The 18,585-nt window shown below is 38.6% G+C and overlaps 1 protein-coding gene across 2 annotated transcripts; it reads left to right on the top strand.

Moving 5' to 3' along the window:
* Window positions 1-264: 264 nt before the first annotated feature.
* LOC111325602 (CLK4-associating serine/arginine rich protein) lies at window positions 265-17,804 on the top strand. 2 transcript variants are annotated; one of them, XM_022929433.2, is made up of 22 exons: window positions 265-507; window positions 3,418-3,515; window positions 4,009-4,047; window positions 4,270-4,329; window positions 4,911-4,993; window positions 5,096-5,180; window positions 6,220-6,341; window positions 7,541-7,578; window positions 8,160-8,218; window positions 9,196-9,274; window positions 9,851-9,933; window positions 10,439-10,480; window positions 11,071-11,214; window positions 12,723-13,061; window positions 13,724-13,769; window positions 13,932-13,986; window positions 14,534-14,592; window positions 15,421-15,467; window positions 15,666-15,709; window positions 16,036-16,072; window positions 16,782-16,831; window positions 17,428-17,804. In XM_022929433.2, exons 1-22 carry the CDS (start codon window positions 409-411, stop codon window positions 17,505-17,507), a joined length of 1,788 nt encoding a protein of 595 aa, XP_022785168.2. In that variant the 5' UTR covers window positions 265-408; the 3' UTR covers window positions 17,508-17,804. The 2 variants fall into 2 exon arrangements, with proteins under 2 accessions (XP_022785168.2, XP_088600867.1); XM_088744741.1 differs by having other exon boundaries at window positions 16,785-16,831; window positions 17,428-17,652.
* The last annotated feature ends 781 nt before the right edge of the window (window positions 17,805-18,585 follow it).

Raw genomic sequence — 18,585 nt, 5'->3', positions numbered from 1 at the left:
ATGTAAGCTTAAAAAAAGGAAATTATCCCAAAATTATCAATGCAGGCCTGATAAAAGATTTTCAATGCTATTAAAACGTGATTATGGGGTAAATTACTTTATCATGGATAAGATGAAGGCTATTTTAGGGAGGGAAAACTAATCCTGAACTACCTACCGGTCCCTAGAGAATAAATTCTCAAAATGAAATTCCCGCTCTTCCTATGTTTTTATTGAGCATGTACTGCAACGAAGTTGCGCTGACCTAGCAAAGAGCTCAAAACAGCAAGGACGAAGTAGAATAAGCGTATGCTATGTTTTAGTTTTCCCGTGGAAAACGGGAGATCCGTGGATAAAAATGCTCCAGAGTGACTCTGTGAAGCTTTAAGTATTACTTGGGTGAATTTTTTTTGAAAAAAATTCTGGAAAATGTGGCACGAAGCGAGAAGGCAAGAGAAGAAATTGCGCGGAATGATGGTAGATTACCGTAAAAGGGCTGAGCGTAGAAGAGCTTTCTACGAAAGAATGGTTAGATAATTTTTTTTATGTTTACAATTTTGTTTTAGATTAAGATTCTTTGGCAATGAACAAAAGGCTTCGGACCACCAGACAGGGTGTAATTGATTCCGTAAACCTTTTTTATGTTAATTCCGACCCCCCCCCCCCACTACCCCCCCTTAGAAGTATCCAGAAGGGATTGGCATGTAACTTCTCCCAGTGCATTACCAGCCGGCATAGCTGAAAAACACAATGCTAGGTTGCAAGCATACGGTCAGTAACATTGGCCTAAGCACTCAAGGGTTAAAATTGAGTGAAATTTGCCAAAAAAAAAAAAACTGGCAGTTGGCAAAACCGAGGCTTTTTGTAGTTGTTGAAGGCATTTCCTGTGTTTTTAAGGTGAAGATTAATTTTTGAAAATATTTAGGAGGTGTACAAAGCTTTTAGAGGTTGATCTGTAAAAGTTAATGGGCGAGGGAAACATTGAGGCATGAAGCATGAGTAGTCCAGTGGTCAGTACGCTGGACTCTGGGTCAGTTGGCCCGGGTTCAAGTCCTGGCTGGGGCACGACGTTGTGTCCTTAAGCAAGATGCTTCACTCACATTGTTTCGTCTTCTTGGATAAGATGTAAAGCTGTAGGTCCCGTCTCCTGTAGGGTTAGGGGTATGAGACGTAAATTTCACATGCACGAGATTACTGTGTTGTGGATGTCCTCCCCGGGGTGGGATGGGTGGGAAGGTGAGATCACTACATGGACTGAAGCAGCTGCCTGATAAAAATGCTGATGTCCGATCTCAACCTTATGATACTGTTAAGCGCGACTGAATATATCCATATAGAAGTCTGCGCTATATAAATGTAAAATGTAATGTAAATGTAACATTGCTTCAAAGCAACAGAATGGAAATTCAAACATGTAAATGACTCAAAATCTGTTTTCTGTGCCAAAGCCTAGCATATGTACAGATGTTATTGAGCTCTGCCTTACCAGCCTATGGACAATGAGAACAGGAAAATTTATTTGCTCAAAGGAGCTCTCTTTGGTTAGCCACAATTTCTAGATAGATAGATATAGATAGATAGATCTCATTTACAAAACTCACCAAGCTCTAAAATTCATTGTTAATACATGATCTTACTAAAAAACTATTTTTGAAACGCTTGGTCCTACATTTGGGAATAGCAAAACGCCTTTTGCACTGGAGATTATAACACGACGGCCCTGACGATTGAAGCATTTTATGTAAGCGATGGGCCGGGTCATTTTTACATAAGCTAGCAATGTAGTCATTGATAGACATAATATTTGAAAGCTCTAAGGCCTCTCTATAGGCCAGGCCAGGGCAAATGATTGACAATGCCTGTTTCTCTACATTCTCTAGATCTTCCTTTAAATACAATGGTGGGGCGTAGAAAAACGCAGGCGATGCGTAGGCCAGGACTGACCTTATACAGGATGTATAAAAAAGAATTAATTCCTGCCTTGCGACATTGGCCCTTTTCAATTCTATCAACTTACTTACAAAGATTAGGAGCAAAAAAAGGAGGGATTTCCAAAAAATTTGTAGAAGTGAAAGGGTTTGAGGTGTATTATAGGATTATAAATTCTGAGATCTTTGTCAGTGTTCTTTGGTGTTACTCTTATCTACAATTTGTCCTGCACTTTCATTGGGTTAAATTTCTTGTACATCTAAGTTCAACTGAGAAACGTCTGAGTTCCACAAAATAATTTGCATTTTGGAATTTGGAAGGATTTTATTTATTTATTTTATTTTTATTTAATCTTTATTTAAACACAATCAATTCATCAGCCTATAAAAATGCATATCACATACGCTAAGATATTTAAAATGAAAACTACATATTATCACACTAAAGCTGTTTTCTGTGAATGCCGTGCGTTAGACTTAAAGAATGTCATCGATCTTACATTTAAATAACCCCAGAGACTCTGTGTTCCTTATATCGCGTGGTAGACTGTTCCATAATGTGGCGCCATTGTAGCTAAAGCTTTTTCTGTAATAATTAGTGCGCGATAGTAGAACATTAAGCTTATTTTCAGAGTCCCTGAGGTCATAAGCAGAGTCACGCCACATAAACTTTGAATATAGATACCTTGGAGCTAGCCCGTGCAGACATCTAAACATCATGGTGGCTTTATGGATTTCCTGCTGGCGTGCAAGATTTTTCCACCCTAAAAACTAAAGTAGCTCAGTTGCATCAGCATCATAATTAGAGAATGTCAACACACGGGCTGCTCTTTTCTGCAATTTCTGCAGTTTGTGTCATAGCTTTTTCCCACAGCTACCCCAAACAATGTCACAGTAATCAAAGTGAGGTTTTACTAAAGCTAGGTAGATGAGATGTAAGGTTGATGCTGGGATCAGGTGCCTAATTCGCTTTAGGGCCCCGATACCAGAGGCGATCTTTTTCGTTAGTTTTTTGATGTGACTATGCCAAGCGATTTTGTAACTGTAACCTGGCTCACTTGAGTATTGTTCATTCTAATTGTTGGTGAAGCTGTGAGAGTATTCAGTCTCTGCCTCGACCCTATTAGCATGAATTCGGTTTTAGTCATGTTCAACGTGAGTTTGTTTGCTTGTAGCCAGGTGAAGACGTTTTCTAGGTCTTCATTTAGACAAAACTGAACGTTCTCAAGATTGCTTCCGGCATATGTGAGGTGCGTGTCATTGGCATACATTCTCGGTTTACAATTTTATAAGCAATTTGGAAGATCGTTGATAGGATTGCCTATAAAAGCTCACAGGCAGCAATGGTTTGCCCTTAATTTACAGGCTTCATCAGCGTTTCCATTGCACAACCTAAGGTGGCGCAGAGAAGCCAGTTTACTACAGATCGTCTAAAAACTGTAAGCAAAATGCAGCTGGATGATTACCTAGCCATAAAATCAATTTTTCTTTCTCTCTTTCATTCATACAGAAACAAGATCCAACTCAGTTCCTGAGAGTATATGGACAGAAATATAAAATCCATATAGATCCACAGTTGTCTTCAGCAGGAGATGGGAAAACTGTAATGTGAGAATGAAAGCTGATTTAAAAGCATGTGAACACAGACTTTTTCAAGGCACAGAAGCCATAGGCAACAAACAGAAATACAACTGTGTTCGTGAATAGGCTATCATCAAAGAATTGTGAATAGATTACAGTAGACATTCACAATTTTTGAGAAAGTTAACATGGATGAATTTTGTTTGGGTCACATTTAAGCTTGAAATAGGCAAGGCCAGGCTCCTGAAAAAAAGGCATGTGCATGTATGCTGCATGTAATCATCAGGACTCAGTTGTTCAAAGAGCAGATAACATTATTCAACTGATAAATTGCTGTCCAGCATGCAGATAAATGTTAACAAAACATTCCTCATTATCTACTGGATAGCAATTGATCTAATGGATAGTGTATCCATCCTTTTGAGCAACTGAAGCCAGGTCATATTTACCACTTTAAGAATTTATTGTTACATTTGATTCAGAAAATTATTATTTTGGATTATATTTTTTATATCTCCAGGATGCCATGGCAAGGTGACTCAAATAATATGATTGACAGGTACAATATTAGTGTATGCATTGCTTAACCCACAGTTTTTTTAGTTTCCTTAATGTTCTTTTTACATTTTTTATGGTTTTTACAAGGAGAATGTGTTTGACAATCAGTGGCGCACTTCGTAAATTGGAAGTTGTTTCCTTTGCTCTCGTGACTGTTATATTTAATTTAATTAAGATGTGATTAATTCATTTGAAGTGAAAAGTGTTGTTGTTTCATTTTCAGGTTTGATGTTCGAGCCCACCTTGATATTATCCCAGAACAGTCATCATCGAGTTCTATTGGGTAAGTGTATAAATTGTTGACAGAAATGTTATATGTTTAAACCGAAAAAACTCTCTTCTTTTAAACATCTTTAACCAAAGCACTGTAAACAGTTAAATTTGCTATTTTCATTAGTCTACTTTTGATTACAGTAAACAGTTTGAACCCTGGTGTTACATATGATAGTGTAGTGACTAGTCTGATTGTTCATGTGATTGTAGTCCTGGGAAGGACTGTTTTTGGTATTGCTGACTACTTTTGATTGTTATGGATGAAAGTCAAGAGAACCAGCTCAAGAACTTTGAGGAAAAGCATATGGGTTACCTCCTGAGATAAATGAAAAAGAAGAAAAATAAAGACAGCTTTTTTATTTAAAGCTGAACTTCTTTCTCTGGCTTTGGGTTTGCTTTGTCAGTTGCATCGTGAGTTTTAAAGTTTTGAAATGAGACCTCATTAAGAATTGAAGTCAAGAAGGCAAGACCTACCTTATATTCAGCCCTTTTTTAAATTTGTGCGCTGCATCTAGTACATTAACTGTAGGCAGCTGGATCAATGGCAAATGTGACATTATTGATAATATTGTATGCAACTATTTTTCCTAGAGCCTTGATGGAAACTGATCCAGAGGAAAACAGATTGAATTATGAAAGATACAGGACATTGGTAATGATTGATTACAGTGGAGGTCAGTAAGTCAGTTATCACCCTATGACAGAGAATAATGACTCAGAGTGTGGCAATAGGAAGCTTGTGATGAATTTTTCCTAATTTTAATTTCTTTTTTTAGCCTCAGAGGAGTCTTATCTTCGGCAGTTAGAAATAGAAGAAATGTATGGAGCCAAGAAAGCTGATGAGAAAAAAGACAAAGAAAAGTAAGCAACACAACTTAAAATCTGAGGAGGTGTGGAGTTCTGCTCTCGCTGAACTATTCGGTCAACAGCCTTCTCAAAAAGATTTCAAGGAGTAGGTTAATGGATTGAAGGAGTAGGTTGAGGTGCCAACAGTACCCCTGTGAGTGCCCTGCAGGCATGAGCCTGTAGGGGGGTCTGGGAGCATGCTCCCTGGAAAATTTTGGAAATTTAGAGGCTCGGAGATGCAATTTGGTGCATTTTGGGTGTGTTGACTGGGGAAAAAGTCATGTAATTATTAAATAAGATTTAAGCGGATCACACCAGCTAAATGCACGAGTTCTGGCGGCTTTTCTTTAACTTTCTCTGTTTGCGTTGAATTTTTCTTGTTTTCTTTTTCATTTGTTGCCGTTGAAAATTATATTTTTTGACTGAAAAGAGACGGCCAAGATTTGAAAGGAGGTGGCTTGTTTAGCCACCGACCGGCCAGTTTTGAGAAGGCTGGGTCAAAGCTGTATTAAGTGGTTATCCACAGTGAATGGCAGTATGACTGCCAAATACTGGCTGACTGCTTAAAACAGGTTTCATTTAACGTAATAAAACTTGTTAAAAAACTCTACTAGTTTTGATTTTGGGAGATAATTTTACTCGAAAGAGAGAATTTTACTAGAAAGATTTTTCTTACTTTTATTTGAGAGGTTCAATTTTAAATGACAGTTCAGTACAGGTAGAGGACAATACAAACAGGCTGTTGTAACTGCTACTGCCTAAAATAGGTGACCATTCATTACATTATTATAAGCAGAAAAAATTTCAGAACTCTGAAAACCGACTGCGTAAACAGGGCGACATCTTAATACACTTCCCTTTAATACAGATTTGACTGTATTTATATTCGTTTTGAAAGCAATATGTGGAGATCATTCTACCTGGTGCTCCGAGAGCTGCCAAATTGTTGTTTAAACACATTTTTCGGAAATGAAGAAACATGACAGTTGATTGTTGCTCAACGTTTTGCTGTCAGTTTTCTAGAGAATAACTTCATTTCTTGATGGCATTATAGGAGTCAAGCTAAAGCCACGATTGGCTTCACATATGACAACACCAAAAGTGTTGGGGATTCTGACAAGGATGATGATGACGATGATAGTGGCAGCGATAGTGACAGTATCCTCAGTGATATAGGTAGGGAACATCACAAACACTTATGATAACACTGGTACCTTGGGTTCAACATTAACTTTTCAACTTACTAGCCAAGTGGCTGGTGACATCCAAGCTGTTACGACAATTTCAGTTTGTTCACTAGCCAAACTGGCAAGGGGAAATCGAAAACCACTAGCCAAAACTGAATGTCTACTAGTCTGTGGCTAGTTGGCTACCATTAGTGTCAAGCCCTGGTACCTATGGCCAGTTTCAAGAGCTGTGCAGGGTTGGATTTTAGCCCCCTTTTCTTTCAAGTTTTAGATGTCAATTCTCCTTCCTTAAATTTGCTCTGAGAATTTAATGTTAAATTGGACAATAATCCCCAGCTGATATTTCTCCTTCTTCTCCTCGCCCACCTGCTTGAAAATGTCTGGATGTTATCAGGCTAAATTTCCGTCTCGTCACCCCTGGAAGTGAATTGGTTATTCCAAATCAATTCCTTACCATCTGTTTTCCAGTGGAATTTAGAATGTCAAGAAAAACTTCAGAACTTGTGAATAGAATCATATCATTGAATAAAATCTCGCATTCTGATTGGTTAACGAATTGAGATATTCAGTGTGGAATTGTGAGTTGAAAACGAGGTTAAGTGATATTGTTTCGCATCTACGTAAGCATACAATTTTAAGTAGTGCTGTTTCCTTTTTTTATTCATTTTTACTCAGTTATGCGATTCAAGGAAAATCCATTACTTCACTCATGAATTCTGCATTAAATTGCACTTGAAAACTGATATCGCACTCATCGCTTGGCGATATGTGCGATATTGGTTTTCTGGTGTAATTTCATGCGGAATTCCCTTGTCAAGTAATGAATTTTCCTATAAAATACCTTACAGTAAAGGCAAGAACCAACAAAAAATCAACATTCATTGATAACAGATTTGTGAATTGACCAATGGCCACAGATGGTAGTAGATAAACAATTACATCCCCACCAATACCTCATACCTTTCCACAAGATCTCCCTAGTAATTCCTCTCACTTTTCTCACCTTCTGCCATACACTTCTTATGATGTTATTTTGGAGAGTTTGGTCTTGGATCGACTAACAATCTTCAAGTTGATATTTTTCTATATTCGTATCACTTTTCCACTTGTTATTGTATTGATATTGTTAGGAGAAATTCTTTCTTGGTCATTTATGGGAGTTGAAGGGTTAATTTTTTAATTTTGCAGATGTTACAGTGGATGTGGATGAAATTGATACAAACCAGGTGAATAAGTAAACTGATTTATAGCATCACCGCCAACAACAAATTGGTTCATTGGTTGGTTCATTTATTTCACACTATTTACATAAAATTAACATAGATAGAAAAGTAAAGTTGAAACAAATGATTACAGAATAAAATAAATAAAGTACAGATTATAAAAATGTGTGTGATGGCCAAAGTAGCAAAGGCTTTCTAGTTGGCCACCACAAAAATTGTTTATGCAGGCAAGAGCTAGTCAGCTCATAGAAAAGCAAAGCTTATCTAGGACAGCTAATAAATGAGACATCAGCTCATTTGAATGGGCTTGTTTCTTTTAGATGATTTGTAAATTTTTAACTCTTAACACCTAGAAGTGATTAACACGAAACTTTTCTACATTATGTAGGAAACAGGTAGTGAGAATACTCAAACTTATCAGGTAGAAGTTGTTGTCTTGATTGAATACCAAATTCTCGTAACCAATTTACAAGGAAATGAGTAGCACCTAAAGGGGAAGAATTAAAAATCAGATCATGGGAGTGAAAGGGTTATTAAGGAGCTAACAATGGTTATTGAGATGTTTGTCTTTGGTCTATCTATAGAGAGAAACCCTAGACACTCGAGGCCTCCATTATGGTATGGCATCGGCACAATTCTGCAGGTCTGTTAACTTAATGAGTGGCTTGTATACTACTTATCAAATGAATGGTGGTGGAATCTGCCAATCTAATTCAAATAATAACCCAGTAAATAAGTCTAAAGCATATTGATATAAGTAATAACATGATTTGGAATGCAATTTGTAGTCTTTGAGAAATTTAAAAAGTGCTTGTTTACAGCAAATCGCAGGAGTAAATTACCGGTATGTTGTTACTTACTACTCAATAATTTACACGAAAAAGCATCACAGAAAGTCATGACAGACAAAATTTTGACAGGGCATGCATCATTTGAAATTTGCACTCGTGTTACAACTTTGCACTCGTGATGCATGTTAAAAATTCACTCGTTTTCAGACGTGCGTAATTTTTTCGGCACGTATATTAAATTATTACCGATTCAAACACAAGTGAGTTAGTGGGTGGCTGGTCAAGTCGCCCGAAAGTCAACAAAGAAATATCACACTTACTATGCTTTGCAGGGCAATGTGGATTTTTAACCCCATGACTCTAGCGTCTAATTTCTCGTTACGATATAACCCCGGAATCACACATTAAGGTCAGGAGAACAAAGGAAATGATCACCAACTAGAGAAGCTCTTGACTGTTAAACAAATTCTCCTTGTCAACACCTTAGGAAATGTATAGAGAACAGTATGGAGAATATGCATACTGATGTTTGGTTGTAAAGGGTTAAGTCTGAATAAAACCCTGATGTGTGACCATCTAAATGAAAGCTACTGAGCAGTACTTTTACTATGCAGTAACTTCTGAATCTGTGGATAACAACCGGAAATGTGATAACAACCGGAAGTGTGTTAACAACCGGAAGTGTGATAACAACCGGAAGTGTGACAACAACCAGTAGTGTGGCCCTTCAAATGGAAGCTTCACTGTTACGTTTGAACCATGTTGTGATACGACAATACAAGTCTGGATTTGTTCGCATTTTGAAAAATAATAATGTCGTGTTCTGCAGAAAACTGAAAGAAGATAAAGAGGAGTTGGAAGAACAACGCAGACTTCGACAACAAGAAGAGGAACGTTCACTTGTAACTGTAAGTTTCTTGCAATCTCGTTGTTTTAAACAGATTTGAATAAAACTTAACGTAAGCACCGCCTCTCAAGAGTCATACCCAATAAAGCTGTTACAAAGTATTGGTTCGCTGTTTCGTCTTTTGTGGTTTTTTGTTGTAGCTAGCGGTTGAAGCATGTGTGACTTTAGATTAGATTTTTATATCCAAAAGGACCGTTACTTACTGAGACATTTTGATGCTAAATCGTTAAAAGAGAAATATGCTAGGACAAACATACTTAAGAATAGCTACTTTCATAGGATTGTGGACGAATGGAACAGTTTGCCCCTTGAGGTCCGTTCGGCATGCAATGTTGACAAGTTTAAAGCTAGTGTTATTAAATTTGCAACAAAATTGTAAATATTTTTATAATTTTTTAGTGAGTTTATTGTAAAGTTTATGAGGTGATTTGTTTTTGTATGGGGTCACGCAACTCTTTTACAAATCAACCTTATGGCAATTTTTTTTTTTATGTTTTGTTTTTTTTTTTTTTTCTTTCTCTTTTCCTGTAAATATGCCATTAAATTGTAATAAATAAATAAATTAATTAAATTCCAGGGTCGGCGAGCCCGTCGTGAAAGACGTTCATTGCGAGAAAGGCAGAGAAGGAGAGCGCATGATGTAGAACTGTCACCACCAAGGTATTGTTGGTAGATGTACTTCTTTTACACTAATGCGCACATTTATTCGTTTAAGTACGTCTTCATCCAAGCCTTCGTCATTTGTGTGTTCCCGCGCTCATTCGTTTGTACCTTGATCTGCTCATGCGCTCGCTCGATATTTTCGTGTGTTTGCTCGCTCGTTTTTACGTAGATTTACTCGTATTCTCGCTCCTCTTCTGTGTGTTCGTTGGTCCGCTCGTGTGCTCGCTCGTTCACTCGAGGATTCGTTTACTTTACTTGTTGGTGCGCTCGTGAGCTCGCTCTTTTTATTAGCTTTCGTTCGTTCGTTAGTGCGCTTGTGCGCTCGCTCGTTTTTTGTGCATTCGTTCCTCATTGGAGCGCTCTTGCACAGATTCGTTATTTGGTGTTTTTGTTCGGCTGCTTGTTTGCACGATGGCCGGAGGCCGCTCCAAGTTTAATCAAGGTGATACAAATAATTTAACCGTTCGTTTAAGGCACCATGTTTTTGTACGCTTCTTTGCAGTTACGCCAGAAAAGCAAGCCCTACTTATGAACCATATAGGAGGTTAGTAAAAGTGATGGACTATTCCTTTTCCCGTTTGTCAACAACCCTGAAAAACACAGAACGAAACAGAAAACTTGCAATAAACTTATACGGTCAAGTTATGAAGCTTGATAGTTCTGTTTCTTACATGATGTCGCTTGTAGTGAAAACAAAAACCTTACAAAGTAGTGGAACAAAGATGTCATTTTGTCTTGTCATAACGTGGGAAAATGAAAAATGTCCTGTTCTGCGTTAGGAATAAAACCTCCGAACATTCATTTGCACAGACTCTGCAGTGAGCCAGACCAACATTACGTTCATATTTGAGTTGTAGTAGTTGTTTTAAACCCGGAATTAGGAGCGTACAGCTGTTCAAATGCGTCCCAGTGAACTAAAGCAATTTTTAATTTAGTGTCGAAAGTAATATGGGATTGATTTGGTTTTGTTTAACTTCATTCTGTGATTGGTTAAAAAAAACTCGCGCCAATTTCTTAACCAATCAGATTTAAAAACTAAAACCAATCGCGACTTGGTAGTAACAGATGGTTTCTACGATGCAATCTTAAGTTTTACTGAAGTGAATTTCCTCTCTCTCTCTCTCTCTCTCTAAGGTCTTCCTCTCGTTCATCGTCCAGATCGCCATCACCAGAAAACGCTGGGAAAGTGGAGTTTATAACGGAATTCAGCCATTCATCGACCGATCAGCCTTCCACGAAAGCGAGCGGTGATTCACACTCGCGTTCATCTTCCTCCCGGTCGGTTTGCTTAACTTTGTTATCCGCTCGCTAGACCAATGCTTCCATCTTAGATGGACTGTAAGAAAATCGAACTGGTTCGTTCCTAGCTGGGTATACTGTTCGTCATCGCTGGGTATACTGTTTGTCATAGTTGGGTATACTGTTCTTCATCGCTGGGTGTACTGTTTGTCATTGTTGGGTATACTGTTCTTCATCGCTGGGTGTACTGTTTGTCATTGTTGGGTATACTGTTCGTCATCGCTGGGTATACTGTTTGTCATAGTTGGGTTTACTGTTCTTCATCGCTGGGTGTACTGTTTGTCATTGTTGGGTATACTGTTTGTCATTGTTGGGTATACTGTTAGTCGTCGCCGGGTACACTGTCAGCACTGGGTATACTGTTTATCTTTGTTGGGTATACTGAACATCATAACTGGGTATATTTTGTCCGTGGTACACAAGCAATGAAATGATCTTCGCCGTAGCAGTGTAGTATGAAAATTTTGTGAATTTAGCGGTTTAACAAAATTGCCATTGAAGAAAATTCCTGCAAAATGTTGGAAACGCCGCAAAAAGATGCTGCCTCTATTCTGATGAAAATCTCCTTGGGAGTGGCTTGAAGGGGTAGGCCTTTTATTGTTTGCTGTCTTCCCAGCAAAAAGATTTCGTTTATCTCGAGCGGCAAAAAAATTAAAGCCAATCACCGATCCACAAAAAGAACTTCGGCATCGCAAAATTTTCATGCGACATTGTGGTTTAGGACCAGCATCCAGAAATATATCATTATCCAGATGATTAGAGATCAAGGTGGCTCAAAATGGTTTAGTAGATGGGTTTCCAAAAATATTCTCAGTTATTTCTCAACAGTGTGCAATCATTTTTCTTCTTATAAGATTACCATGGCAACCTTTTTAGCCTCTCAGTAGCACCCTTAATTTTAACTTTGTATGCTTGTTACTTAATAGGGAATTTGGTAACTTTCAATGTGCTATTGAACTAAGAACTGTTTACTGGAGTCATCTTTTCGTAAAAGCTGTGTAAAAAAATTATTTACATGTGGCTCAGAGCCACCAAAGGGTTTTGAAAGTTTCAGTGGGGAATAGACCAAAGGGAATTCTAAAGGGCATAAATCGGTTATTGTTAAAAAGAAATTGCCTTTATCTGCCTATCAGTTTTACCGAGTTAGTTAAGATGACACATTCTACGTGATCTTGTTTGGAAAACCAAGCGGAATTTTTCAAGATACAGGGACTTTAAAAACGAATGAATATATTTCTGTTTTACCTATTCTCTTTTGGCTAATTGTGTTGTGTTTTTTTCTTCTTTCCTGCACCTGCCTCGTGCTTGTGGTCTCCTTGTGATTGCCCAACCCCGCGCCTTGTCAATACGTACTCTTCAAACACCAAATTTGGTATGTTAAAATGTAAATTTTTACTATCCGTTAAATTTGCAACTATTTCCTCTTGTTATGCTATTTCTTTTGTGTGTGTGTAATGGTACTGTGTTATGTAAATTAAAACCATTAGTACTTCTGAACGAAAGAAATCGAAGGAGCGTGACAGGTCGCAGTCACACAAGAAACAGAGAAGTAGAACACGCTCACGGTCACGCGACCGCGATCGACGGCGTTATCATGGTAGATCGCGTGACAGATCCCGCGAGAAAAGTAGGTCACGCGAGAGAAGTCGTTCACGTGACAGAAGCCGCTCACGTGACAGAGATCGTCACGGTGCTCGTGGGCGTGACAGGCATAGACACCAGAGTCGCAGTAGAAGCCGAAGTCATGAACGTGATCGTGATCGGCGAGAGCGTGACAGTGACCGTGACAACAAGGAACGAAAAAAGCAGCCGTCCAAGGGACTGGGGTGAGTTGGTTTCGTGATCCTTAAATTTTTTTTCATAGTAGGAGTAAACCTGAATTGCGTTGGATTTTCTTTCTCTGCTCTCTGATTGCCTCAGGAAACTCGTGCCATTCTCTCAACCAATCAAATTTGAAGACCTATCTCGGCTTGATTACTGCCGTTTTCCCGCGCCTTAGGCGGTGTACGCGTTTATTTGCTTTCAGTTCTCATTGGCTCTTGTGAAATCTTCGTTCATTCTGATTGGCTGGATTTGGTTTTCTTTTTACGACACTCAATCGAAAGACACTCTTTATCGAAATGGAAAATCCAGGGAAGAGGAACCACGGCCGACTAAACCAGTTTGTCGAATTCATTTCGTTCTCTTCAAATTTTTTTTCTCAGTAGAGCTCGACACTAACCGTAGCCAACCAGCCACAGACTAGTAGAAATTCAGTTTTGGCTAATGGTTTTTGATTTCCACTAGCTAGCTTGGCTAGTAAACAAACTGAATTGCTTGTAACATCTAAGTTGTCACTAGCCTAGTAAGTTGAAAAGTTAGTGTCGAGCCCTGCTTAGTCATGCGACCGATGCTGTTTGCAAAGACTTTGTAGTTACCTCAATCAGCGTCCTCACTTTTTAGTTACAAATCTTTAGTATATAATCTTGGCCATATTCATATCCCATAGGTTGTTGAAAAACAAAGCAACACCATCCTTAGGCAACAAGGAAAAGGTAAATTGCGAGTTTTCAAACCAAAGTTGTCCTTTTCATTCTCTATTTTTATTTTGTACGGAAAATTTGTTTTCCTACTGAGAATCAACTCAGCGATCTGAGAGTCAACGGGCTTTCTTTAAGCGGTTTGATATTTGTTTCATAACTTTTGTTTGTTTACAGTTGAGTGCCCAAGAAAAGATGAAAAAACGAATGCAAATGATGCTCAACAAGCAACGTAAGACTATTAATCACTGCTGTTTATGATTACTGCTTATTAAAAAAAAATTATGTTTTCATTCGGCAAGTCGCAATGAGCATTTTAGCGTACAATGATCACCAAGTGCATGCGGCAAAACCTGCAAACTATCATAAGACCGATGAAAAGCGCAGGCAATTATGTTATTGCAAGGCGAAGGAAATTTTGCATGGTGCAAGGAATTTTCCCTGTGAACCCTCACATCACGTCAATCAAATTTTGTAACTGGTGGGAAGCTCGGGAAATTACGTATTTGCAGAACGCGGCAAAATTTTGCAACCGGTGCAAGGGGCGGGAAATGATACTATCGCGAAGCAAGGCAAAATTTGGTATCTGGTGGAAAGCGCGGGAAACTGTGCGAGTGGTTCCAAGTTGGAAAGGTAAAGCAATTCTGGAAGAATTTGGGGCAAGTAGCTGTGACCATTAATGTTATGAAGTATTGACCAATCATATCACTCCAGCTAGGTATAAGACGAGAACAAGTTTGAATTTTTGAAGATATTTTGATTGTTTTTGCTAATTGTAGTGAAATCAGACAGAAAAGAGGATAGACGAAAACGAGAAGTAAAAGAACAGGAGAGACGGGTAAAATTTGCTTTTGTTAACGGAATATCATCCATTGTTACTGCTCGTTAAAAGCAGTCGGACCCGTCACAAGCAATTATGAAGTTAATCATATATACTTGTTTCTCTCAAAACTTGTTCAGTAATATTTTCGATTACTGTGAAAGTACACAGAATATCGTATCCGTTAAGGTATCTATAAAATAAGTTTGTGCTATTTTTTGGCAAGAACCGAAATACTGCACTGCATAGCAAGAAATGTTTTGCTTTTTAAGCTATTAATGCCAGTCCTTGTAGCCTGTAGGACTTCATCGGAAAGGAATGGGAATTTTCTAAGCAAGTTTTATGGGTGACAAACATTGTACAAAGAAGGGAAGATGTTTTTCGTTTTCCTACGAGCGTGAGACTAGGAAAAGATTCTGAGTCCCCATGAGGAATTGAACATCAGTCTGTTTCCGGTCTCTAATGCACTGTCATCGAGCAACAGAGACTCCACAGTGAGCCAGGTCATTATAAGGTTTATATGTGACGTGTCCTGCATACTGCTTTGATTAACAATGTTGAAAGCGTCATGCGCGTAAATAGCAAATTTATATTGTTGTTTTTTTCTCTTTATTCTACTTGTTCCACACGCGCGACGAGACAATAGAACCTCTAGTTTATAACCAAGTTCTAAATTTACCATCCCTCTACTACTACTTTTGTACATATTTTTTTGTTTAGTACTATGTGTAACGTGAATCACGAGGGCTACTTGTGAGTTCATGAATAGTGTGTAATAATTTTAAAAAATATAAAGGATAGGAAGGAGGTGAGATAAGAAAAGAAATCTTTTTTTTTTCGTTTCAGGAACGCGAGGATGACCTTCGCGAGATGCAGCGGAAGTGGCGTGAACGGTATGAGCACGTGATGTCATAGAAAAAATAAACAGTTTCTGTTTTGACCATTTCATTCTGACCTCAGTTCTTCCAATAGGATCGTTGATCATTTGTGTGATCCCGCTTGCTTGATTGTGTGATCTGACTTTGACAATAGAGAAGCTTGCTTATTCTATCAACTTGAACCATTATTTTGTCAATGTTTTTGTTTTGCAGAGATAGGGACAGATACGACACAAGTCGGTCGCCTTCCCCAAGAGGTAAACAGAATGTGTTGACTGTGGTGAACAGCTCTTCCTGAAAGTCCTTCTCTGTAGCTTTCATTTTAATGGTTCACACAGGGTTTAATCCAGATATAAAAGCTGAAGCTATCTTGTATTGCACAAGAAACAGAATCGCTTGAAAGTACTTAGAAATGTCCTTTTGAGTGGTGAAGCGTTAGCACTTCGCCCACTTGATAACTTCACTTTAAAGCTGGAACCATCTCTTAAAAATTAATGAACTGTATCACAAGTTTTTTGCTTATAAAAAATACTCAAACCACGCTGCATTACCTTGTGACTTCTCTTCTTATTTATGTTCACAGGAAGGCGAAGAAGTGTATCTAGCTCTCCACCGCGGAGGTGAGATTTCCTTTTTGTTTTTTGTTTTTGGTTAAATTGTTTTATTTTGTATTGTTGTTCCTCTGAGCTTACAAAACTCATTTTAATTGAGTGTCGTAAAACTTAGCCCAAAGAAAAGCAACGACCAATTAAAACGAAGGCAAAGAATCCAAGCAATCAATGAGAATCAATCAACTTCAAACAACCAATCCCCGCAAATCGCGGGAAAACGCATATGACAAAGTCGAATTTGATTTTGGTTTCTTTTCTGATCGGTTGGGCGGAGTAAAGCCAAAGCAATGTCAGGTTGTATTTATCACGCATTTATCAATTAGCCAGCTTCTAGAGTGTAGGTATTTTTGTCTGCAGTTGAAAATCAGCCACATAAGAGTGACTGTTCCTTCCTACTCTGTCGACACCAATGGAATTCAGAGCAGTTTCCGGTTGGAGTTGCTTTACCACGCTCTGCGATCGGTCCAGAAAACTCATGTCAGTCTCTAATTCAATCTGATGGAAAACTAACACCAGTCGCGACTTGTCCCTTTCGTTTTCCCGCGCTTTTGCTTGTTTTGACTGCGACTTCCCATCGGCTACTTGTGAAATTCCTTCGCTCGGATTGGCTGTTGTGATCTTAGCTTCGGTGTCTTACGACGCCAGATCTAAAAGCCCTCCACCATGAAATAAACTTTTATTTGGTATCTAATCTTTGCTACCCTTGAAATTGTTTTAGAAGACAGAGAAGTAGGTCCCGATCTAGATCGCCCCTCGAACCTCAGACAAGTAAGTGTGAACAACGTTTAAAATCTTTTTTTCAAGTTCGACATCCATCCTGAGCCATCCTTGCTCCATTTGGCTTGACTATTGTCTCTTTGGTGTTTCTCTTTCTCACCGAAGTAAAATTTTGAAATCATTTACAATCCGATTTAATCTTCTTAATCCCTAGCTATCCTAGCTACTTTGTGCTTGAGTATTGCCTCTTTGGTGTTTTTCTTTCTCACCGAACTAATATGTTGTAGTCATGTACAATCCGATTTAATATTCTTCATCCTCAGCCATTCCAGCTCCGTTAGGCTTGATTATTACTTCGTTGTGTTTTTCTATCTTACCGACCTAATTTTTTGTAGTCAATTATAATCCGTGTCAATCCCTACCATCCTAACCATCTTTCTTCCCTTTCGCTTAATTGTTGTTTCCTGGATGTTTTTTTTTTCCTTACAAGTTTTAGCGTTATTTTGTAGTTATTTACTATTCTCGTTAATCTTCTTCACATTTAGCCATCCCTGTTCCCGCTGAAAGGTCACGTGCTCGCTTTCCTGCTGGTCTAATAAGACGGCTTGGTGTTCATCAAATGTCATTGATCGATTTGTTATTTTTAGTTCCTATTGTAGATATCGATGCACATGCTATGGGAGAAGATGTCGTTGAGTATGTTTACCCTGTGAAAGAGTCCAATTGATGCATCCCTCATCACTCCTTTCCTGCCTGAAGAAAACAGCCCCTTTTCATGAAAGAAAGACCCTCAGTGGAAGCTGAGCTCTTGAGAAGGAAGTGAAGTCGAGTTCAGAGGAAAATTTGAACAAAGATAGGGTCGGACTAAACGAAATGTAACGTCATTAGGAATGTGGGAACCAATCACGGCACAAAGCTTGAATATTTTGTAGTTGTTCAACTTTGTGAATTGGTTAGATGCAATAACCAAACTTCGAAGCCAATATCCAGTCGGGGTGTGGCTAATTAATAGGGACCTTAAGCAGTCAGGACGGCAACGCCAAGGAAGACTTCGATTAAAAAATGAATTTCTACTCTTAGTCAGAATTTCAAAAATGGCTGTATGAGCTTACTGTCTCATACGGCGCCACAACTCAACTTCAGCATGACGTATAGAAGTAGCGTTGAGTTCCGAGTAGAAATTAAATTAATTTGCCGTCGCGGTTTCGGTTCGCCGACGACGCAAATTTTGGCGATTTCACGTTGTTGTTTTGCATAGAACGGCTAAGAAATGTACAAAGTTTCAAAACGCACGTGCTGGGCTATTGTTCTGCTGATTAGATCTCTTGTTTTTCCACGTTCTCGTTGCCGTCGCCGTCGTGGTTGCTTAAGGTCCCTAATACCTTGAGGAAAGGCTTTTTCGTCTCCTTATTCTTTGTATTTTTTGAGCTTGGAGGTCTGGGAACCAGTAAGCGGGGCAGTTAACCAGTATCGTTAGAAATAATGGTTTCATTAAATGTTTTGGTTTTGTCGTTCTTTGAATCACTGTCTTCTTTATCTTCTCATACATTTACCCATCAATCGAGAATTCCATTTTCCCAGCGGTTGAAAGGAACGCTGTGCAATAGGAGGAAACTCCTTTCTCTCTCTTTAGAACTAACCTCAGTCCGTTGTCGCGTTGCTTTTCTGGATAAAGAAAGGAAAAAAGCTATGATCGTAGCCACCAAATGTGCATTCTCGCAGTCAAGCTCTCTTAAAAACCTGCACATTGACAGTGACAAAAAAATTACAGATACACTGATATTTCTTTGTTTGAGGATCGTTAA

Source organism: Stylophora pistillata, chromosome 14, assembly GCF_964205215.1.
Source record: "Stylophora pistillata chromosome 14, jaStyPist1.2, whole genome shotgun sequence".
Lineage (NCBI taxonomy): Eukaryota > Metazoa > Cnidaria > Anthozoa > Scleractinia > Pocilloporidae > Stylophora > Stylophora pistillata.
The sequence above is the reverse complement of the archived record's forward strand: the minus strand, read 5'-3'. Positions and strand labels throughout refer to the sequence as shown.